This window comes from Octodon degus, unplaced genomic scaffold (genome assembly GCF_000260255.1).
Source record: "Octodon degus isolate 3935 unplaced genomic scaffold, OctDeg1.0 scaffold00070, whole genome shotgun sequence".
Taxonomy (NCBI): Eukaryota; Metazoa; Chordata; class Mammalia; order Rodentia; family Octodontidae; genus Octodon; species Octodon degus.
Window position 1 is genome coordinate 1,301,067 of NW_004524646.1, and position 24,743 is coordinate 1,325,809.

Genomic DNA, 24,743 nt, shown 5'->3' on the forward strand with positions numbered 1-24,743 from the left:
TAATGGTGTTTGTAAATAGGATCACAAGTCCGCATCTTGTACAGCAATTAACCACTAAGAAGAATATATGCAGTGTATTATTTGTTGAAACTGTACTTCTGATTTGATTTGAAACTATCTCATTGCTATCTGTTTATCAATAAAACTGTAGAAAAAAAATTTTAAAGTGTGTATCATTCATCAATGTACTTTGGCAAAGATCTCACAGCTTCTACTAAAGCGCTCCCCACCTCCCACCCCGCCCCATTTCATGTCTACCTGTATCTGTGAACCTAATTCTCTGGTTAGGAACTTTTTCAACTTACTCTGGGGAGAGACTGACATTTTCATAATCTTTGCCAGCTGACTTGTTCAAAACAGAATGTAAAGATTGTATTAACAGCAATGGATAACATGGAAGGTTGGAGGGCCTTCATAAAACACACGGGCTGTTAGACAAATTCTTGCTCCTTTGTGTTCAGCCTGTATCTAAATTACCACATTGATTTTAATAAAATCAATGCCAATCCTATTTTTGTGATCATGTAACAACTCTGAGGTTCGCTACATATACATAATAGAAATCTGAAATCAAAGAGGTGTAATGAAATTGTTGTTGCCCATTCATTTCTGAAACTTTTTACGGAAGTGAAAAAAAAGTATCCAGCAAAGTCCAAATACACATACAGCTCCTAAACTAGTTGTGCCAGTCATCAGAACCCAGATGAATGACTGAGAGGGCTGCCAGGACCCAGGAGCCCTTCTCTTCTATTTCGCCAGCTGTTGTCTTGTACTCCCAAGCATATCCATCGCCACTATCCTTGGCTGGGACAACCCTGAGCCAATGTGACCACAGGACAACTGGACCCAAGAAAAGTAGGTGAGCCTGAAGGGGCTCACGTGGACAGGGGTCCCCATGAGTTTCACCATCAGGGCCTGGGCTGTGTACACTCCACATGCTGAATCATGAGGATGCCAGCTTACCCCAAAACAATCAGCTCCCTCTCACATAGGAGGCTGTGTGGGTATTTTCATCTTCAAATTAAAATTCTCAAAAGACTTCTCTGTCTCCTCTCAGATCACTGCTACAGTCATTTGTACTGAAGAACAGAGCATCGGCTTTCACTTACCCTCTGCTTATAAGGTGACACAATGCAAAGCATGTACACATCCTCCCCAGGACATCTGGAGTCTGATAGGAGTCTATGAGGTAATTACTATCACTAGAAACCCTGATACTGGGTTTTCCAAATAGTAGTTCCTTGTGCGCAAACTGCATATCACAGCCTTTGTGTTGCTGACCTCAATGAAAAACTGAATCATGGGGCTGGGGAGATAGCTCAGCAAGTGCAAGGACCCAAGTTCGACCCCAGTACTGCATGCTGGGCCACCAAAACCAGGCGTGGTGGTGTACACCTGTAATCCCAGTGCTGGGGAGGCTGAGACAGGAGGATCACTATGAATCTGAACTGTATAGCGAGTCCCTGTATCAAATAAAACAAACAAATAAAAAAAGAAAGATGGAATCATAGAATTAGTCAGCCTAACGTTAGAGGATGTGCTTAGCACGTGTGGGCTCCTGGGGTTCAATCCCTAGCAAACTCACTTCTCCCAAAACTGCAAAGAAATTGTACCCACAGGACAGGTGTTCTCTACTGGGTGAGTGTCAAGGTTTGTATCTGGATGTTCCCCAAAGCCTCACGTGGTCACACGGTTTCGGCAGAGGTGCTGAATCTACAGTGGGTGATGGATTCACAGAGCAATGCTGGGACTGAGGGTGCTGGGATGCGCTGGAGCAGACCACCGATTGGATCAGCACCAGGATCTACCTAACACTGGTAGACTAGACACAACAGAAGGGACAGAAAGGGGTTTGTCTCTCCCCCTTCTCTCGCTTGTTGCTTCGCTGTCTTCCACCAGGAACTGCTGCCCTCTGCCACGTGCCACCCTGCCTTGGAGCAAGCTGAGTATGGACTGAAACCTCTACAATCTGTGGGCCAAGCAAACCTTTCCCCCTTTAATTTTGAGTGTCAGCTATTTTGTTTCAGCAATGAGAAAAGTAACTAAGACAGTGAGAATCCTTCCATATCAAAGGACTTCTTTCTGGCAGTACTGGGGACTGAATTTCAAGCCCTCACACTAAGCTACATCCCCAGTTTTTTTTTGAGACAAGGTGCCTAGGCTCTAGCCTGGGCTGGGATTCCGGGCATGTGGCATGATGCCTGGCTTCAAGAGGTTTTTTTTGAAAATCTAATATATATCAAAAGACTTTATTGTTTTCTGTACTGGAAAACCAGGAGCACTGATGCTTTTCAAATGCTAATGTGGCCCATTTGCTGTCCCCAACTTAGCTCTTTCTCTGGTGGAAATGGGCTGACTCATGCATGCCTCCAGCAGCCGCAGCTCAAGACAACCCTGACCTTGCATCCAGCTCTTCCCCACTGTCTCCAGGAGAAGGTCTGCGAATCACTGTCACTAGACCAGGTTTGCCTGCCCACCCTCAACCCTCACAGTGGCTAAAGGAAAGGGAGGGCAGACTGGCTCCACCTGGGGGCATAGACATCACTTGGAAGCACCTGGAACATGGACTGGGTGGGGTGAGGTGGAGGGCTCTTTCCAAGAAAGAGAAAGAAAACTGTCTATTACAGGAGTACAGATGTTCTAAAAAATAATTAAAATAAAGTAAGGGACACAAAAAGGTTAGGCAATATGTCCAAGAATACACAACTAGCAAGCAGCAGGAATAAGGCCAGACAGCAGATCTTCCTGTTTGAGATTCTTCCAGCTTTTTCAAATTCACAATAATTGCTATTATTTATGGGTATACAGCACTGTCAAGGTCTCGGGGCACATGGTGCTGCTGGTCAACTTAAAATAATTTTCCTGGGGCCCAGCATCTTAGATAATGACAGTGTTTCTTTTCCTCTAGTAGAACGAGGACTACTGAACCAGACTGCCTGGGTTAGACTTAACTCACCACAGGCGGAAAAGGGACAAAACACAAGATTCAGCTGCACATTACCATGGGTTAGCCTGGAGCAGCCAACCATGGGGTCTCCTCAAGTTTCCCCAGCAGCCCAGGGGCTGACACAGTTGGTGCATGCACTAGTTGGCTTGTGCGGTGTCATTTATACAACACACTGGGTGTGTTACCTGATTGCAATTTATTTTCTTACCAGTCTGGAGGGTGGAAACCAAAGAGGTGACACACTTGGTTTCCCAGAAATCTCTCTTCTGGCTGTGTCTTCTCAGGGTCTTCTCTCTGCATGTCACACTCCCGGTGTCTCTTTCTCTTCTTAAAGGTACACCTGTTAGATTAGGGCTCTATTCTTCCTGTCATTTAAACTGAACTACCTTTTCTATGGCTCCATCTTCAAATTCACCCTCACTGATGGTTGGCTTGCAACATACACACTCTTGGGGGACAAAATTCAGTCCATAATAGTGATTTACAAGCATGCAGTTCACCAATTTTTATGGATTTCCCACAGAATGCTTGGGATAGAGATCAGAACACTTCTAGTCTCAAGGAGGTTATAGTCTAACTAAAGATAGAAGCAAAGGGACAAATTCTTAGTGGTTTCTGCCATGGTGAAAGGGCTGATTCCAGGAGAAAGAAGCCAGGAATCAGGAAAGACTTTGCAGAGGGCGGTCACCTGGGCAGGGAAGGCTGCTGTCTCCATACCTCCTAAATCTACCTTCCTGAACTGCCTGACATGGTCAAGAACGCGCATTTCAATAATGACGTTATTTTCAGGTCCCCCCACCTCCCACTCCCAATAAAAGGTATCACCTTTGCAGCAGTGGCAAAAACACACATTTAGTTATGCTCACAAAGTAATGAGGTCCATACCAAAGGCAGTGACCACAAACACAGGCACAGCCAGCACCGTCACGTGTGATGCACACATCTCTGAAGGCCACGGAGAACTATAAGCCAAGATGGAAATGGGAAGCACCTCTGTCTGCCGGCTCGGCAGCTGACCTTACTCCTTATAGGAAGGAAGATGGGAAGATGTAAGCAAAGTGCTGTGGTCAGATTCTGCTACATGCGGTGATGAGTGGGTTGCAGAGAGGGCTGGCTAGGTGGCGGGGCTGGGGGCAGATGGTACAGTGTACGTCCTGTACCCAAATCCCGCCTATCAGGAAGGGCAAAGAACTGACAGTAGACACTCACAGACGCGAGCGAGTGTTCTGGGAAGTGGTGACAGTATGGGGCAGCCAGGGTCACCTGAATTGCAGACATTATTCTGGGGCTGCTGGGAACCCTGGGAGCAGCCAGACCACCAGAGTGAGGGGACAGGGGCTCATCAATTAGACCAACTACAGGTGGAGGTGAGGTGCGGAAGAAGGTGGGGTTCCAGGGACAGAAACGGGGCCCAGGAGAGGAGGCCCGCAGTCACACATTACTGTTCATCTAGGATACCTTTGCACTTCTCTCATTATCCAATCTACTCAGGAAAAATAATAATAATCACATCTGCAGTCTGTTTAATTTGAAGAGTAATTGACTAATGAAAACCCAGCTCAGAACCAGAGATATTGCCTCTTCAATCTCACTTGCTAGTTCCCAACTTAATTTTTAAAATTAAGACATCTCTAATGAGACTCAAAATTGTTCGCAATGAATCCAAAATGTGGTGACGGGAAGACGCTGCAGAAGGAAACATGTTCCTTTTCAAAAACTCTCACGCCGCACACATGGGTTGGAAGGTGAGGCCTCAAGGGGGTGTTCAGAATTCTCCTCTGTATCACCCGTTTGGTGACAATGTCACTTGTTGGGCATGTGTCAAGAAACCTGGAGGAAAATGAGCACTGTCTAAAACAGCTTTTGTGTGACAGACTCCAGTTTGGCAACCCCTCATAAAATACAAACATGCATGTAAATTGGTATGTACTTGCAGCACACGCCTAGACTAAGGATTGTGTGCACGTGCACACACGCGCTGCTTGGTTTGGTCAAATACTTGATTTTCAGCTTCTGTTCCTTCTCCCATAAGACTGAGACAACACCACGAACATCTCAAGAAATAAATGAACTAATATGCAAGCCAGTGCTTCACGCTCTTAATGGGGACGTGAATGTTAGGTTTTTTGTTTTGTTTTGTTTTTTCGGCAGAACCGGGGATTGAACTCATGCCCTTGCGCTTGCTAGGCAAGCACTTATTCTACTGAGCCATCTCCCCAGCCCCTAGTTAGGTATTATTTGTAGTAGTGGTTATGAGTATTACCATGCTCTTATTTTGTATCATGCTTTTACTTGCTGTAGCAGGTCGTCACTGGAAAATACTTCAAGCTCATTTTATATTCTTCCAAGTGACAGCCAAACCACCAAGTGGGGCTCCTTGGACAACAGAGACACTGTACTTTCCTGGGCTCACAAAAGTCATCAGTCATTGACTGACAGACAGACAGACAGAGAGAGAGAGAGAGAAAGAGAGAGAGAGAGAGAGAGATTGAGTTTGAGAGATTATGTTTTCCTAACTGATGTTAATTTAGGGATACCATATTAGTTCAGATTCTTAGTTGGATGCAAGACAGGTCTACTTCAAGATGGCTTGTGAAAATGGGGAGTCATCTAGTTCAACCACAAGGCAGGAGAAGAGTGGCCCTCATCTTTCTTTCTGTGACTTCTTTTACCCTGGCACGTGCTACATGAAGGGACTGTGGTGCCAGCACTCCCTCTGGGGTGCCCAGACTCGAGCCTGACAGCTCCAGGTACCTCCTACTGGGAATTTATGCTGGAAGTGCAGCGAGGAAGGCAAGCAGCGGGTCCCACAAAAGGAAAACGATGCCCTGATGCGGCGGATCGTACGAGTCACCTCCAGAAAGCATCTCAATGAGCGCACAAGGCCGCAGAAGTTTACAAGGGAAAACTCTCTTCCTAATTATTTCATTCCCAAATGACGGCAAGCCATGGAGACTAAGGTCGCTCAAAGTCTGGGAAATGGCACAAATGAGCGGCACCAATCGGCCCTTCGTGTCTGTCTCAGGCTTTCTTTCTGCTTCATATCAGGACACTGTCAATACCTTGTTCAAATCTGGAAAATGAATCCACAGAAGGACGGTGGGTTAGAAAATCTCTACCGGCAGATTTCACCAAGCCAAAGGCCTGTGCTTCAACCTCCTCTCTATAATCTGCATCGAATAAGCATGAGCAGATCATCATGGCAACGGTAAGCATGGGGCGATGTAGGGGGGCCCAGGCTCAACACGAGCCTCCAGGGATGCTCTAAAGTTCCTTGTCACTGCAAGCACGGCTGGCTGGCTGGCTGGCTCTCTTTTTCTTCCTCAACCTGATCTCTGAAACTGATCTTTGCAAATGTCTCTGTCTACTCGTATTCTGACACAATCAAGGCACTTGAGGGAACACAACACACGTCCGGATCCCGAGTCATCCCAGCCCACCCTTGAGGAATCTTCTTTCGTTGTCACAGTTCTGCAGGGTCTCAGTAGCTCACAAGTGTCCAGCAGAATGGCTGATGAGGACCAGCCCTGCTCCTCCTGTGCACATCCCTTAGTTGCCAGAAGACAGCAGGACCTGCAAAGAGACTCCATAGTCCTAAACATTCATGAAGGTGTGCCTTTAGTTCAACTGAGAGAGGACTTTTTGGGGGGGAGGGGCACAACTGGGGATTAAACTCAGGCCCTTGCGCTTGCCAGGGAAGCGCTTATTCCACTGAGCCATCTCCTCGGCCTGGGAGAGGACTTTTTAAAGAACATAACTGCTGGGTTTTTTGTTGTTGTTTGGGACTGGGAGGTACTGAATAATTATAAGACACCCCACAAATGCTAACATAAACATAATTAACCCAATTTATTGAATGCCCAATAATCACGAAGTATTGTGAAAGTTTCTATACATGATGTCTTTTAATTCTTATGAATTCCATAAAACGAATACTACTACCTATCTGACCAGAAAGGGAAGGCTCAAGCCAATCAGTAAACTGCTTAAGGTCACCCAGCTGGGAGGTGGCAGAGACGGGCCCTTGGCCAGCCCCGAGCTTCCTCATCTTCTCTCCCAGTCTCACTGCCTCCTCTGCAGTGAGGTCAGAGACGAGGGTACCCGCTCCGGGGACACCTACTGAGTGCCATGCCACGCAGATCATCGTTTACATTTCATGGTAACTCCAAGAGGCTTACAAAACCTCTGCAAAGTCACACAGCAACAGACACCAAGACAGAGACGGGACTCAGTATACCTGATTTGAAAGCTGAGGTCATTTGTGTCCTGTACCTGTTTGAGGATTGTCACTCACAAAGAGCAACTGGACAGCCAGGTAGACGGAAACATCAGGGAAAGACAGAGAGGGAAACAGGTAGGAAAGGTGTGTCTGGAGGCTCAGACAGGACAATGACAAGAGGACATCATGCCACACCCTCATGTACACACACACACACACACACACACACACACACCCTACAGCATATATCCAAAGCTCTGCACCATACCTTCTGGACATCAAGGGAACCAATAGGAACACAAACTTGACCCCCTGCGTTACAGGTGGACACACTTAAAAACTAATATTGTATAAGTGGCTTGCTCAGAATGCATTCTCAGACATTCTTCTTCGCTGTTAAGTCTCTTGGCAACTTTCTAAAAGCATCTCCAGACCCAAGCACGGTTACCCAGAACTTCAAGGTTGAACTCTGAGGGCCAGCCAGATAGCTCAGAGGACTAAAGCACCTGCTTAGGCAGAGCGCAGCGGCCGGGGTTCGATCCCTGGTATGCCCTGCTGGTCCCACTCCCAGGGCGCACTGAGATGGTGATTGAGACTGGACAGGTAATCCCAGCTCGTGGGAGGCTGAAAACTGGAGAATAACTATGAGTCTGATCTACATAATGAGACCCTGTAGACCCTGTCCTAAATACATTACAAAAAAAAAAAAAAAAAGATTGAGCTCTACAGCACAATACAATCCAAGGTTGTTTACTCTTTATATTTTATAATTTCGCTGATATAATAGGAAAACAGTTTAAATGCTCAAAAACTAAACTATGAGGAAATATCACTAATGATGAACTACAGTTATCCATATGTATCCAGTAATAAAAAAATTCACAGACTAAAATAAAATATTCATTTTGTTAAGGAGTAGGCAGTTCCCCTCATGGTCTTAAGTGTTTAATGACTAATTCTAGGATTTCCCTTCTTCTTTATTCAGTTTAATAAATAAATAAATAAACTGAATAAGATAGTCGTATCTGTGGACAAGAAGGGAAAACAAACACCTTAATTATGTCACAGAGAGACAACAACATACATATTCATGTCCATGTCTTTGCCTTGTCATTGTAAATTGCTTTTAAGCATTATGACAACTGTCCCTGATTCCCATTCTACAAAACACTGGAGGACACAGATGCTCACATCTGAAATGGAAAAAAAAAAAAAATGTTTAGAAATATGTCTGCTATTTTAAGCTACAATTTATTTATTTATTTATTTATTTGTATTTTAGGGAAGGGTCTACAGGGTGTTCAGGGTCTCACTACTAGATCGGACTCATAGTGATTCTCCTGTTTACAGCCTCCCAAGTGCTGGGATTATAGGCGCGCACCACCACGCCTATTCTTTAAGCTACAAATTGATGTAAGGCTAGGGTTCTGACCCTGGCTATAGATTTTGAGCAGGACAGTTATTTCGGGACTTATTTTTCCTATCTACAAAATGGGAGTATAATACCTAATATACAGAATATATGCAGTTGGACCCAAATGGTCCCATAGCGTACTCCATCTATATGAAATGTCCAGAGGAGGTAAATCCAGAGACAGAGTAGGTTCATCTGGGGGTGAAGGGGAGATATTGGATAGAAGTCACTTCAAAGTAAGAGAATGCTCTACAAGTAGTTAAATGTGATGGATCTACAACACTGACTGTTAAAAGCAGTCAAAATGCACCCTGTAAAATCATTACTTCTGCTGTATGAAGTACACTTGAATTTTTTTTTTAAACCCTAATACGCATTCTATCTACATGACGAAATTATGAGCAAGGTATCTTTTCATATTGTTGTGAACCTCCTATAACAGATGCTTTATTCTGATAACAAACGTAATAGGTATTTTTTGAAGGGAAAAATAACATCAAGTACTGCTTAGGAAAGCACAAGCACAGGGACAGGGTTCGATCCCCAGTACCACCTGCCGTGCCGACCCCGCCAACTGGCGTGCTGAGCCCGTGTGGCGGTGCATGCCTGCAATCCCAGTGCTGGAGAGGTTGAAAACAGGAGGATCACTATAAGTCTGAGCTGCATAGCAAGACACTGTACAAAATACATAAATATTTAAGAAAAAAATCAAAAGAATTAAAACAATCCTGATACAAGATATGCTCACACAGTGCAAAATGATAGGTGCCTGGAACTTTTGGCTCAGCCTTGCTGACACCCTCTGCGCCCTTCACCTGAGGGATTTTCCTGGCTTTCCGACTGAGCCACCACATCTTCACTGTGCGCCAACATCAAGGTCGCGGGCCACCACTCTTCTGGCTGTTCAGCCTAGGTCTTCAGACGTTTTCCGCCAAGCTTTTTCCTTTCATTCTATGCTCCTCTAAAAATCACATCTGTCTGCAATGTCCTCGCTGCTCCTTTCTAGGTAAGCCCCTTGTGAGAGTTCTCCTGGCCCCGCATGGGCATGGGGGGGAGGTTGGGGGAGGGAGCTTGAGGGGGAGGCGGGGCTGGGGGAGCCTCTCAGGCCAGGCTTCCCATTTCACCTTGTCCCCTGCAGGCAGGCCGGGGCAGCTCCTTCTGCCTCCCTACTCTTTCACAGGGCTGCATGTTCTCAGATTATAACACCAGGTTTTCATTAAGGTAATTCTTGGAGGCAGGGGCAGAAGGAACAGCTGCCGCTAGGGTCAGGCAGGAGAACACAGAATCTCTGACTGGTCCTCAGATGAGGGCGAAGCAGTGGCCACAGGGGAAGGTAGGCTAATGAGAGACTGGGCAAATCTGGCTTCTCAAATTTGGGTGAAGACCAGAATTAGCCAAAGGTTGGAAAATCACATTTCTGTCCATGCTTTTTTTTTTTCAACAAATGTAAGAGTGTGTAAAACCTGAGCAAATACAACAGCCGAACACAACTCTAACTTCATCTTTGAGTGTAAGCAAACAGCTAGCTGCCTTGCAATGCAAAACCATTTATTCACTACAGAACAATGAAGCAATCAGTGCCAGGAAAAATGGGGCCCTTCTTAACACCAAGGGGTTTCCTGGGCCAAAAGAGGTCAGAAGGCAATTAGGTCTTTGGGGAAGGAGGAGGGGTGCACAGCATCCCCCCCCCACCACTTTCTATTACTACTAACTTTCTTCAAATGGGTACGCCTGGGGGCAAGAATCAGGAGATGCATGCATTAGGTGGCTGCCCTCCTTTGCAGAGTGGACAAAAGAGTCAGCTAGTGGAGCCGATGAAAGAAGTCGAGGAGCCTCGGGGCGCTGGTTCCCGACAAATGGGGAGGAGAAGAGTTGGGGAGAGTCGGAACAAAACCGAAGATCCAGGATCCTCTCCGGGGAGAAGTGGTGTGTGTTCTGGATTAAAGTGCAGGGACGGTGGCTAGCCATGGGAGTCCAGGAGTGGCACACTGCTCAGAGCGACAGGGAGGCTCGCATCAGACACAGAATGGTGCAGGAGAGAGGTCTGGGAGAATGCGCCTCTGAGAGTGTTAGAACTTGAATACATCTACCAGGAGTAACGGTTGGAAAGAACCTTCAGGTGCAGAACAGTCAAAGGCTATAAAATATCCCGCATTTATCAAGCATTTGGGAGGTACCGGGCACTGGATGGAACGCCTTTACATATATGGTTCTCCTTGAATCTGCACAAAGATTCTGGAAAACACATCTCATGTGTTACTTCCCACACCTGCAACCACAACCCCAGTTTACAAACCACCATCAGTGCGGCCCATGGTCATGGAGCAGGTGCCACGCGTGGCTGCGTGTCCTTCCCACAGCTATCTGCGCACCTGCTGGGTGCACACACTGGTCGAGCAAGAAGCACAGCTTCGTTTGTGAGTCCACAACTCCTTGAGGAAGCATCCAGTTCATATGGAGCCTGAGATCAAGAGAACGGACAAACTGTCTTCCAGATCTGCATGCACAATCCAAAGGACTGGACATTCCCAGCCCTTTTCCTCTTCCGAGAATTGCTTCTATAAATGACAACAGAGGCTTTAGGGGGGCACGCAGAAAGCAAAAGGGAGCCCAGTCGGAGGAGTTCAGCTCTATTTTCCTAAGACTTAGTTTGGTAGAGTATTACAGTAGTGAACCTACTGGGACTTTATTATAAACCATCCTGAACGATGAACTCACTGAACCTTCACAAGAACCTCAGGAGTCAGGCTGTTATCCCCCACAGAGAGGCTACTACAGTTTCATGATATGGTTTGTTGCCCAAAGGTTCATGTGTTAGAAGCATGGTCCCTAATGTGGTGGGGTTAGGTCTCACAATCTATTAACCTATTTTTAATGAAGCCATAGGGATAAACCACGTGGCTCACTCAAGATGGCCAACTTTACTTACTAAGTGGCAGAGCTGGATCCAGTAGCCAGGTGCCTCTGACTTGTAATCCAAGGTTCTTTCCACTACAACCTGTTTCTGACACACTGAGTACTCACTCTTGTTCGTAGCAGTGACAATATATAGCACAGCAGAGCTGTGGAAGCAGCTGAGCGTGAGGAGAGTACAGTGGTGTGGACACATGACACTACATCCACAGACGTCCATACACGAAGTCAACTATAACATGGGTAAAAAAACAGAGTTCCCCACAGTGAGTTGTCTAGTACTACAGTTGGCCTCACTCACATTTACCAGGGGCCTTGCCTCTGCACACAGGCAGCCACAACACATCTGACTGCGACAGAACCGGTCTCCTTTTCGCCTGTTTGCTCTTGGGTTTGAGGCGGCACCATCCCGCTCGGTGCACTGAAAATGCCTTTAAGGATTTCTTTCCATTTCATTAGCTTATCCGGTCGGTTGTCAGCAGTGAAGGGAAATAAAAATCTGTTATGCATGTGATAGAGTTTATTTTAATTCTACTACTGCATCCAAGGGAAACAGATTTGATGATAACTGCAGCCCAACAGGAGAGTGACGGAGAAAAGCAGAGTGGAGGCAGGCGCAGTCAGGAGGAAGTGTGGTCATGGGTGATCTGGTCCATAAAACCAGGACTCTTGTCACTGCTGATTGCAGCTGGCTTCTCAGAGAAGTGTCAAAAGAAGGGCCGGGGACCTCTGGTCCATCCCACAGGGGGCTGAGTGTTTGATCCAACAGGCTCTGGTCTGGGTAGCTCCAACCCACCCATCTCCAACACACAGAAATGAAGAACAAAAAGAGGTGCTTGCAGGTGGGGCAGCATGCGTGGGCCTAGAAGATGCACACTCACAGGAAGAGGAGAAGCGAAAGTGAGCCCAAGTGGTATGCTGGGGTGCCATTACAAAGATTGGAATTCTCTCTGAATGAAACTCTAGGGGCTCTGAGTCCTACAGAGTCTGGGAGAAGTGGCAGACAATGGCAGCGGCCTAGTCCCTTTTAGTCGGGGTGTGAAGCTAACAAGAGCAGGACACCATGGTCATTCTCGAAAGAAACCATCAGGGACCAGGCGGGAGGTCAGCCCAGGGGTGCGGAATTGCTTTCATGACAAATGACAGGTTCACCCCAATAATGCACGTGGGGGTGATGTTTAAATACAGAAACCTCATTATTTTTACTTTGATAGGTGAGTAGAATACGGGCGAAAGGAGGGAGAGTTGAACAAAAAGGGAAGATAGGGGAAAAATTATGCTTTTCATTAAACAGAAAGAGACATTAAATGAATAAAAACTTCAAAACATTATTTCAAACTCAGAGATCGTAACACAGAGACAGATGTATAGGAGACCATTAGGGACACCTGTCAGCTGGCCACTCCTATAAGGCTCCAAATAAGCCCCGCTTCTGTTTGGACCTGCCCCTGGTCTCCCTTAAACAATAGGCCTGTACCCTTCTGAGGCTTGGCTTGGCTTCTATTGTGTAAGAACTGAAGTGCTCTCTTGTCTGCTGAAACTGCTAGAATACTAAATTTGTCTCTCGCAGCTTAAATGGCATTTTAAATAAATACTATGAATTGATGAAATGACCAATTATGTTAAGTACCCCAGTCTGCTGTAATCCAAACCAAATCTTACCCCATTATCCTCAAAACTGAGAGGTGATTCTGCATCCCCCTCTAGCCAAGGATTCTGAATCAAAATACAGACAATACTTGACACCCAAGGAGGACCTCAAGTACTTCCAGTTCGTTCTCACAATTGGTTTTGCACTGGAAAAAAATAAATAAATAAATGTTCTCCATTTCTACTCCATGCTTTGTAAACCAAACAACCATTAGGTCACATAAACTGAAACTGGTTTCCTATTGTTAATTTGTGTCATTTTGGTTTCAACATCACTTCAGATTTTTACTTCCATTATTTCTCCCAGGATAGGGATGGTGAGCCTTTTAGGTCTTTTTTTTTTTTTTTTTTTTTTTAATTTTGGGGAAGGGTCTACAGGGTGTTCAGGGTCTCATTACTAGATTGAACTTGTAATGACCTGTTTGTTTACAGACTCTCAAAAGCTGGGATTACAGGCGCACGACCCCATGTCCAGTCTCAATTGCCATTTCAGTGTGCCCTGGGGGCAGGTCCAGCACGGCAGACCCAGGATCGAACCCCAGGCCTCTGCACCTGCTTGCAGGCACTTTAATCCACTGAGCTATTTGGCCGGCCCAGAGCTTTCAATGATACGCAGAGTCCACTGCAGCACACGTGCCCTAGCTTCACTGCCACTGCCCCAGGACAGCACATTCCGGGTGATGTCTAATTTAGAATTTTTCAATTTGATAATGGTTCAAAGGGCATACACATGCTGAAACATCCTTTAAGTTTTGATCGTTTTCCAGACTAGTGAAGGGAGATACAGTCCTCTCCCGTGATGCAAGCCGCAGCTGCCACTGGCCACAACCGGATCCCAAGGAGAGACCCCTAGCACCACCACGTGCCATGCTGCCATGACAGGGCATGCGGCTGAACACATTTGCAGTCTATGACATTCTTTCTCAGCTGACAATGTCTGGATGTCACATCCTAAGTCCAGGAGCACCTGCACCGCCCTGCAGTGGAACGTGGTGCACGTGCCGCACACACCCATCACCAAGTCTCTAGGGCTGGGCTCCCCGTGACGTCACTTCCCCAGTCCGTCTATTTTCCAAGGCGGTGCTCAAGCATTGGCACCCCAAGAGGCGGCGGCGCCCGCTCCCACCATCTTGTAGCAATAAGCTTCTTTCTTCTGCATGCCGACCGCACATCTGTACTCCCTTAGTCCCTGGGTAGCTGCACACAGTAGGCCTTTTCTTGAGCATTCTGGCCTCCTAGGCCGCAACCCCAAGCTTTCTGTGTCCCTTTAAGAAATGGGGTCTGATTATCCGAAAAAAAGTTCCTCCTAATTACTAGAGGGTCAAAAAATAAAAGGATATTTGAGAATAAAGAGGAGAAAAATATATATATTAAGTATGTTTCCTTCTATTCAATTCTAATCTAAACCATCCATTGGTGGGACTGGGCAGGTCCTTTCTTTACATGTCCACATCTTTCTTTGCACAACGCGTGCCCGTGGACATTAACTATTTGTGGCTGTCCTAGTAACAAGTGCCCAAAGACCACAAAAATACTAATTAGGAAGACACCATTTGAAAAAAAAAAAAAAAAATCTTATGATAGAAATGTCTGAAGACCTCTAAACAGACCTAACAAAATGATTAAACATCTCAAAAAAGAAATTCCTGTTCATAAGTTCTTGCCTGATCTCTCAAAACCTTCACCAAGATGTACCAAAAACAATACTGAATTTAAATAGATACAGAGCCAATGAGCAACTACAATTTGTGTTAGCGTAATTCCCACTGCATAAGCAACCGTGGAAGCTACACTCTCACCCTGCTAACACTCAAGTTCACGAACTTCACCTTCTCTCATGTTTTTACCCTTCAGAAACAAGGAAAAAACAAAAACTGATCTGTATAGAGCAAATCCCACACAATGTGGAACAGAATGAACAAAAATCCTAGAAGGAAAAGTAAAGGAAACACCATCTCTTTTCTCAAAATATTCCAAACATAAATGATACCTGTACTGTTGTTATATTTCTAGAGGAAAAACGAAGGTGCAAATAACTTTAAAATTCACTGCAAGGGCTGGCCAAATAGCTTAGTGGATTAAAGTGCCTGCAAAACCAGGACTGGGGGTTTGATCCCCGGGCCTGCTGTGCCGGCCCCACCCCCGGGGCACACTGAGACGGCCATTGAGACTGGGTGTGGTGGCGCTTGCCTGTGATCTCAGCACTTGGGAGGCTGTAAACAGGCGGATCACTATGACTCTGATCTAGTAGTGAGACCCTGAACACTCTGTAGACCTTCCCTAAAATACAAAAAAAAATAAAATCCACTACAGAAAAACTCCAAGGAGGATCATAACTGGTTTTCACTTACATAGTCTGAACAGGGAGAACAGATTTTTTAAATTATGTATTAATTTTTGAAAGTGGAGGAAATTCCTTTTACTTTATTAGAAACTGAAGATATCTATGATGACTATTACAATTAGGACTAAGCGAACTTGCCTGCCCACATTTCACCTAAATGCAAAGAAATTCTTAAGTTCCGGATTCCATGGACTGTCAAAAAGACAAAATGTAATTGCATGGGCTATAAAGCGCCAACCAAAACGTCTCTCACAATTGACAGAGGTACTCTAGAAACTTAAGATGTCTCTTAAGTTTTTTTAGCTACTTTTTGTTGGTGTTGTACAGGGTCTCACTACACAGCTAGGACTCATAGTGAGCCTCCTGTTTTCAGCCTCCTCAGCACTGGGACTACAGGCATGCACTACCACGCCCAGACTCAGTCACCTGCTCAGTGTGTGCAGCATGTGGTGCCAGGGATTGAACCCCGGTCCCTGCGCTTGCTAAGCAGGCGCTTAGTCCTCTGAGCTATCTCGCTGGCCCTAGCCACTTTTAATATTCTACTTTTTTGGCCTCAGTGTGTGCTTTTTAAAGGTCAGAGGCTAAACAGCTGTAAACCAATGAAAAGGCACTAAAATCCCTCATCATACACCAAAGCAGTTGTAAAGTGCTTAATACAAACAAATCCATCTGCTTTTGGCAGCTGTGCCGCCTTGACTCCTGGCCAATCAAGAAAGGTGAAAGGAAGAGGACACTGAAGACCCAAGGGGGCCAGCTCATCCACAGAGCACACATCCAACATAGCCATGACCCCAAAATAACTTCGGAAGTCTTTGGAATGCATCTTTTTGCTATTTTTAAGTATTTATTCCTCTTTAACCTTGCCCATTTCAAAACTTATGGCAGCAGGGCATGGGTGGCATGTGCCTCTAATCCCAGCTGATTTGAAGGCTGAACCTTAAAGACTGGGAAAAGGAGTTTAAGGCCTGCTCGGACAACACAGCAAGAACTCAACTCAAAAACAAAACAATTTGAATTTCTTGGGCACACCTATCAGAGCCAGCCTCCCAAGCAGCCCACATGGATATCCAAAGACAGCGAGGAACCATTCCCTGTCAGCCCAAGCACTGGAAATATGTGAAAGGATTTGCTTTTATCAGCCTGGCATACACTGCTGGCAAGTGCCCATGGTCAAACAATTCCAGCGCCACCAAAGCGACCCAAACACTTTTGGAACCTGACCACTGACAATGTGCCGAAGCAGCAGTCCTTGGAGACCTGGCTTCAGATGTACGATTCACAGCAACCAAGTAGGAAGAAAGAGAGAGCAGTCGGCACACAGACCAAGCAACGCAGTCACGCTTCTCCAGAGAATAGCCATTCTACGCTTGGCACCAAGCGCAGGAGTGGGCAAGGGCATGGTGGGACAGGAGGAGGTGCTCCTAGACTTACCTTGCAGAAGGGCTCCATTTCTCTTGAAGAAAGTACTGCCCGGCCAGATGGGTGGACCTGATGTGCTGAAAGAGGAGACAAACACATGTGAGGCTTTGCAAACCCGCTGACCCTGACTCCACTGCGCTGCTCCAAGCAGCTCGGAAGGGCCGGAAAACATCTTCCCGACTATGCATTATTGATACTCTCCAAAAACGTCAACTGTAAAAACCACTAGGTTTATCTAATTATACACAGGCATCAAACTTCACGCACGACTGTCTGTGCGAATGTTCCAGTTACCATCTGGGCCCTGGCCAGACTTATTCCTAAAATTCCGTGTGGGTAGACAAATGAGAAAGTGTACTTGGTTCAACAGCATTGCTGAGAACTTCCGAATTTTTGCTTACCTGTTCATGATTTCATAAAAATGTAGACCATATTTACAGTGTATATAAAATGTCAGAAATACATGTAGAATTAACACACACACACACACACACACACACACACACACACACACACGAGAAACAACTCCTAGCCAGGTCTCTTAGATCAAATGGGTTTTCTGGCATTTGCTGGTACCACCTGCCTGCTACAAATAACAACTTGCCTTTCTTGGCATCTCCACCACCAATATTTTCTATACAGGTGCGACCTCGATCCACACCCGCCCTCCCCCTAGGCTCTTGTTTCACACCCTGTTTTCAATTTCTTGGCTTAAAATGTTGCGCTCCAAACCCTATAAAATACTTTGCAGATAGGGTACAGCTCCCAGGCTGGTAACGAGACAGGCAAGAAAATAAGAAGACTCAGCGAATCCCAGGGACACTTAAAGCATTTACAGATGAGCATTTTCACTGCTCTAAGACATCCAGAGGAAAACTTTATAAATAAAAACACCGTCACGGTAGAAAGTAGGTTATTCCAAATCAAAGTCTGGTTTAAGATTGATGTTAGAAAAAGCCCGTAGTTCAAAACGTTACTATATTTAGTCCAAGAGTCAGCATAAATAACGTCCAGCAAATAACACACAACAAATGATATCGATGAATGTAGTAGCAGTCACACTGAACATTAAAAAATAAAAAGATTGGTCTGAGGCGGACCCAGCAGGCACACCTGAATTCCTATGCATGGCATGCTTTAGCAGTTGACAAAGGTCTCCTGTTATGTGGGACAGCAATACTGTTAGTAAGGGAAATGCAGGCAGTACTAGTCTGTCTGACAAAGTACCATCACCAACAGTATAAACAGTATGGCAAATGTAAGTACATGCGCGGCAAGTAGGGTAGGAAGAATAAAATGTCAAGAAAATGGCCAATGTTCTAGAAAAACACATGACAGCTGTATCTCTTCTGGTTGTGTTTCACAGACACTGGGGGGGGGGGGGGGTTATGTTTTGTTTTGTTTTTTGCTGTTGTTGTTTTTAAGTAAATTAAAGGTTTTTGGCAACCCTGGGCCAAGCAAGGGTATCAGTGCCATTTTTTCCAACGGGTCAGGGGATCATTAGCTTTTGTTGGGGGTACTGGGAATTGAACTCAGAACCTTGCATTTGCCAGGCGCTTAAGCCACTGAAATATCTCCCTGGCCCTCATTAGCATTTTTTAGCAATAAATTATTTTTAAATTAATGCTCTGCATTGATTCTTTTTTTCTTTTTCAAATTTCAGGGAAGGGCCTACAGGATGTTCAGGGTCTCACTACTAGATCAGACTCAGTGATCCACCTGTTTACAGCCTCCCAAGAGCCGGGATTACAGGCGCGCACCACCATGCCCAGTCTATCTGCATTATTTCTTACGTACAATGCTACTGCATACTTAACAGGCTTGAGAGCAGTGTGAGCAGAGCTTGCAACTGCACTGGGGAGCCAAAGGATCTGCGCGGCTTGTATTCACGCAGCATTTGCTCCAATGCAGCAGTCTGGAATTGAACCTGCAACATCTCTGCGTGTACTATGGACCTGGATGTTGATGAACCGCTTTGTTTTACTTTGTTTTGGATCCACCACATTCCAGGTGAATGTCAGGAGTGCATCTCAGTCATGGTTCTTCCTGCAGCCCGGCTTCTCAGCCCTGGCAGCTGTGGCCTCAGGATGATCAGGAGCCACGGAGGACAGCAGACCTGGCTGGTGGCTCCAAGCTACAGGACGAGGGCGGCAAGCGGACGTCGCTCCATCTGATTCCCTCTGAGAGCCTCTAAGGCTCAAGGTTGCATGAGGAATAATGTGCATTAAAATGCTTAGGATGATCTTTTAACAACCCCAGCAAGCTCCCAGGGTTTTACCATCTTATTATTTTTTTTTTTTATAACAAAGCAAGAAACAGCAGGCTGGCTGTTGGCAATACTGAAATCACCTGATTCATAAAGATATTCAAAAACGGAAGACTTCATTAGAAAGGGGTTGGTGCCTCTACCGAATTCAGTAATTGAGTATTACTGCAGGAGTCAGAATATCCAGCTTACTGCCATCCAAATCTCCTCTTTATCCTGACCTTGATTTGGCTGAAAACTGAGCAGACGCCAGGGGATGGAGCAAATGTGAGGAACTGAGGTCAGATAAACCCACGGTTTAGATAAGGAAAATTCTCTGTAGGATAGAAATCTACGGACAGGCTTCTACCATATCCTTTTAACATGCTTAAGTCACTGATAACTATTCTACTGCCATTCGGAGCTCCCTCCAATCAGTGTTCTAGGGGTGCAGAGAGATTTGGACTGGCCCACTGCATTTTCTGGCCTGGCCCCCCCAATGGAACTCAAGAATTCCCGGGGGGTCTCTGTCCAGCTCAGGGTCAGCCGGCTCCTCCTATGCTAACTGCAAAGTTTTTGAGCTCCTATACCCCGAATTCTATCTTCTTCTTTTGGAAGATCCCTCCATAGAGATTGTCTAAGTGTTGAGGATTTCAAGACTTAAGAAAGCTTCTATGGAAAATTGTACAAAAGACCCTAAGGAGAAAAAAAGTGTAAATCCTATCTTCTATGACCTCCAAGATCAAATTGAGGCACGTATCTAGCCCCAACCTCCTCTGATTCTATCTAAAGGGACACAAAATGCCCACAGAAAAGCTAATGGCTCCTGCGACTGCTGGCTCGGGGAGGGCGGGCAGCAAACTACATTTTCTCCCCCTTGAGCTGCAGGTACCCCTGGCTGATTGGCTTTTCAGGGCAATGTTAGTGAAAAACGCCTACATAGGACATTACTTTAAAGTGTATATTAATTATGGTATTTTATAAAGTCATTAGTGGTCAAAGTGTGGGAGGGAGGCCCCCCGAGCGGCAGGTCCCGAGGACAGAGGGTGGGAGTGGGTGCACAGGGAAAACGGCGCTCCTCAGATCCAGTCAGTTGAGTGTGGTGCCTTGGAGGTGGTCACTCCACAAAGAACAGTCACCGAGGCCCCCTTAGCTGAGCGGGTTTTAACCCCTTTACAATAATCTTCATAGTGCCTGATGCTAAGATTATAAACTGCCCCTTCCTGGGCACAGGTAATCAACACCTTTCCACAGGACACCCTCCAATTCCAAGGGGTGAGAAGGGCAGAAATCACCTTCCAGTTCTAGATCTGAGGGACTGAAGTGAGAGCCACATGGGTGCTTAGTGAGGACCAGACCCAGTTCCCTAGCCAGCCCGAGGTGCCACACAGACGCACGGTGACAGGCCCATATCATGTCACCTCTTCAGCTTTCCTCTCCTGTTCTTCCAGCACTGTGACGCGGAGCGGTCTTTCCCCACGGAAGAAGGCTGTGCATGGTATTTTGTTAGGAATCTCTCCAAGGCAAAGGCCCAGGATAGAAAAAGCCATCAGCCTGACCATATGTGAAGCATACGTGGGCTCCTGTTCTTGGAAACAATGCAACGAGGAAGCCACCAGGGTCTGACGTGCTGACAAAGGCCCACAACTTCAGCAGCAGAAGCTAAACCCACGTGGTGACAAAAGCAGCAGACCAACAGGTTAAGAAGGCTTTGCTGGCTTCTGAAGGGGCAGTGGACTACACTGTTCCAACTGTGCCAGCAAGTCCCCAGAGACCAGCGACACCGCCCCACCAGCACGCTAGCGTCTGCCAGGGGTTCCCAGCCCCCAACCGTCTGCAGGCTGCACAGTCTCCCCTCATTATTCCAGCTCCCAAAGGGACACGGCAAGCCAGCAGATCACACAGGCCTGAGGTGGCTCTGGCCAGTGTGATATGATCTGTCACGTGTCCACCAACACCCCTGAGCTTTGATCATTGTGAGAACCAGCCGGATTAGTAAACTCAGACCCTGGGAAGGTCTAGCAGTCTCCACACCTGCATTCAGCAGTCTGGCCTTTCCGGGGCCTAATGGGACGCAAGCTGAGAAACTGCTTTCTGCCAAGCATGAACAAATACACCTGAAAGGACAGGGCGCTCAACGCGGGTGAGCCTGGGAGGCGCACTCAGAGAGACACCAGAACATAGACAAGTACTATCTGATTCCACGCACAAGGGGTCCCCAGAGAAGTCACAGTCATACAGACAGAAGGCAGAAGGGTACCTGCTGGAAGCAGGGGCCGGGGGATTGGGGGTGGTCTTTGATGGACACAGAGTTTTACCAGATAGAGTTCTCCAGACAGGCTAAACAGCAATGCAAATACACAACACTACTGACAGGTTATGGCCCTAGTAAGAATTGCTGAATTACTATGGTTGTCGTCTTATATGGCTGAAGCCCTTAAAACAGCAGCTTCTCTTCCCAATGACCACTTCCTCCTCCTTCCCCACTCCAGTCCTGGATACAACTTCCTTTCACCTTTCCCGCCCACACAAGGGAGCCTCCAATCAGCTCCTTGTGTGTCCCTGACCCCGCCTCTCAAGCTCCGCCCAGAGCAAAAGTCCATAGTCTCATCCTCCCTGTCTCAGGTCAGAACATCTGCCCATCTCCCTGCCCTGGATCCTCTCCATGTGTTTAGAGTTAATAAAGGCTTTCCCTCCCCCATTTCTGCTTCTCTGCTGCGCTGCCACCACTGCCACCATCGCTGTTGCCTCTAAAACCTATCAACTACCAAATGACGCACTTAAAAATAGTCAACTTGGGAGGCTGAGGCAGGAGGGTGGCTGTGAGTTCAAGGCCAGCCAGAACTACACAGCAAGACCCTGTCTCAAAACAAATAAATGAATAAAAAGAAAAGGTAAACATAGTAAATGTTGGGTACACTTTGAAATTTTAACATGAATGCTTAAAAAGGAGGGAGGTAGAGAAGGAGAAGGAGCTGGGACAGAGAGACTCTGGAGGAAGTGGGTGGAAGCCTGAAGAGCCTGGGGCAGGAAGGCGGCTCCAGTCCACTTGCTGTGTGTGGGAACCTGCTCTGGCTCACAGGAGAACGGTCGAAAGCTCACCGAAAGGCAGAAAGGACACAGATGCAGCGAGTAGCCACCCCCCAGGCAGCTCCTGGGAGGCCTGGGCTTGCTCGCCACTCTGCAGGCAGCTAAGTACCTCACAGTCACAGCCCTAATCCCAGAGCCCAAGCATGAGGGTGACCCACCCCTTTGAATGCCGGGCAGCTGCCATCAGACTGGCTTCCTAGGAGTGAGTCCATGCAGTCGTGATGGGGAGAGTTCTATTGTCTCAGTTCTGTGCCTTATCACCCAGAGACAACAGAAAGACAAAGGACCCACACCACACCTTGGGTGAAGGATCCAGTCCTTCCTTGAACTCTAGGATACAGGATCAGTGCAAACAGGTCAGAGAGTGCGCGAGAGTCTTAGAGAATTACGAAATATCCCCACCGCCACAGGCAACACTGAGAGCTCAGGTGAAACTGGAGTTCTCGAACATTCTCCACACCTTTATCACCTCTCCAAAAAGAACTCACAAACACCTGGAAACAGCGTCTCAGCAGCCAACTAGACCGGTCAGAGGTGTGGGGCCGAGAACACAGGGTCTGGATTCAGGGACTATCTGTGCAAAATGCATCTCAAGTCTCTTGTGACAAAATTCCCAATTCTATACCTGCACACTAGGGGCAACAGAGAGTCTTTGGTGTGTGAGAAAGAAACAAAGATGCTGGATGTTTAAAAAAACAAATTCTGCAAATGCAAAAATCCCTCTGGTTGTCATCAAGACAACTGTAGTTCCGAGAAGTCAAGTGACGTGTGTGAGGCCATGTGGCCACACTGCAGCAGGCTGCAGCTGCACAAGCATGGACACCACCTGGGGCACACCCTCAGCTCTCCAGACCAGATCCTCTTCCTCATTCCTAGAACAGAGGAGGAGCACCCCATCTCACCTTCCTCTTTTCCTTAAGGATGCGGGGACATCTTCTAAATGCAAGTGTTAGCCAGAAGACATAAGTTTCTAAAAATCAACAGGCTGGAAGAAACAGCCTTCGGGACACTACCTGCTCTAAATTAGACTAAAAAGGACAAATCCACAGAAAATCCCATGCAGGTGCTAACTGGCAAGCAACCAAGACAGCGAAGAGCCCCGATGGAGACCTACCAGTGTTGTAGGCAGCTGAATTAGATAGAAATAGCACAGTCAGACAGGGCCCCTAAAGAGACAACAGGGAAGACGAGGTGACTTTGTAACTTGGAAGAGACAGACACTCCCATACGGGTCAGACCTCAAGTCAAAAGAGGAAACAAATATAGCTACATAATTCCCCAGGGATGGGCATTCAGGAATCGATATGCTACATAGGTATCAATCACTTTGAAAGAGCCCAAATGAGTCACTAATCCAAGCCCCAACAGGAAGAGACCTTGTCCTGTATTCGTGCCCTCTTGCGCTTGCTACATGACTTGCTTCCCTGTTTGGTACTGGACTTAATCAATTTTACCTGAGCAATGGCACTTGTAAGCTCGTTGGTTGACCATAGTTTTGCCCCACCTCATGCCCACCTAAGTGAGTTCCCATATCCTCACCACATGCTTTTACTGTATGAAAGTCCCTGGAAGAGATAGCTTCCCAGGGACAATACGCTTGGGACCTCCTCCTGTCCCTCTCTTGGACAGGAGCTTTCTTTCCCTCAATAAATATATTCTGCTCATAACATCCGTTTGTTCCTAAAATTCATTCTTCAGTTTTACAGAACACGAACTCGTCTCAGGTACCTTTCAGGTCTACAGTATCATTTTCTCCCCAACATCATTTGGAGGTCATCCACTGAGATCATTCTTCTCCTCTATCACCAGGAGGAGCCTGTTCTTAGAGTCTGACGATTTTGAGGAGGACATCAGTGCTCAGACTGGCACCATCTGCGACTACGGAACCTGACAAAGGGGCAAGACTATTTGAGGGTAAAATACCAATCGTGGTAGGAAATAGAATCTCTCTGCAACCAAAGCCAAATTTAAAACTTAAGGCCCCATCCTGATGTCTGCAAGACTGGCTTGCAGAGTCCTGGATGCCCATTCATATCAAGGTCCTGGAAATGGACAGGTGTGTGTGTGTGTGTGTGTGTGTATGCACACGTGTGAGTGTGCTGAAACAGCTGTCAGCGTTTGACACAGGTGCCCACTGTTCTAATGTAGGCTCTCCTGTGTTATTTTATGTACATCACTGTTTCCTAATGTTCCACCAAGCAGCCCGTGAAGTTGGGCTTTACTCTCCTCAAATGTGTTTGAGAACTGTTAGACCTTTCGGGTTTGATCATGCTTTGTCATGAGGTACTTGCCCTATGCATGGTAGGACGTTCAGTGTCCGTCCTGGTCTCTATCCAGGAGAAGCCACTGACCAGTGATAATAATCTCAAGGGCCTCCAGATATCACTGGGATCCACTAGAGGATAAAGCTGTCTGTCTTCGAACAAGAACCAAGCGCAACTGGCTCCAACCATCTCCCCGCTCCCAAAGTTCAACCCTGCCCTCTATGGCAGGCAACATGGC

The 24,743-nt window shown here is 46.6% G+C and overlaps 1 protein-coding gene across 6 annotated transcripts in view; it reads right to left on the reverse strand.

The window, feature by feature from the left end:
* Positions 1–24,743, reverse strand: part of Foxn3 (forkhead box N3) — a 440,054-nt gene that overhangs the window by 108,011 nt on the left and 307,300 nt on the right. For all 6 annotated transcript variants that reach the window (XM_023719610.1, XM_023719607.1, XM_023719609.1 and 3 more), the window contains one exon: positions 16,919–16,983. In XM_023719610.1, coding sequence (XP_023575378.1) covers positions 16,919–16,983 — 65 coding nt within the window. The remainder of the gene's footprint in view (positions 1–16,918; positions 16,984–24,743) is intronic.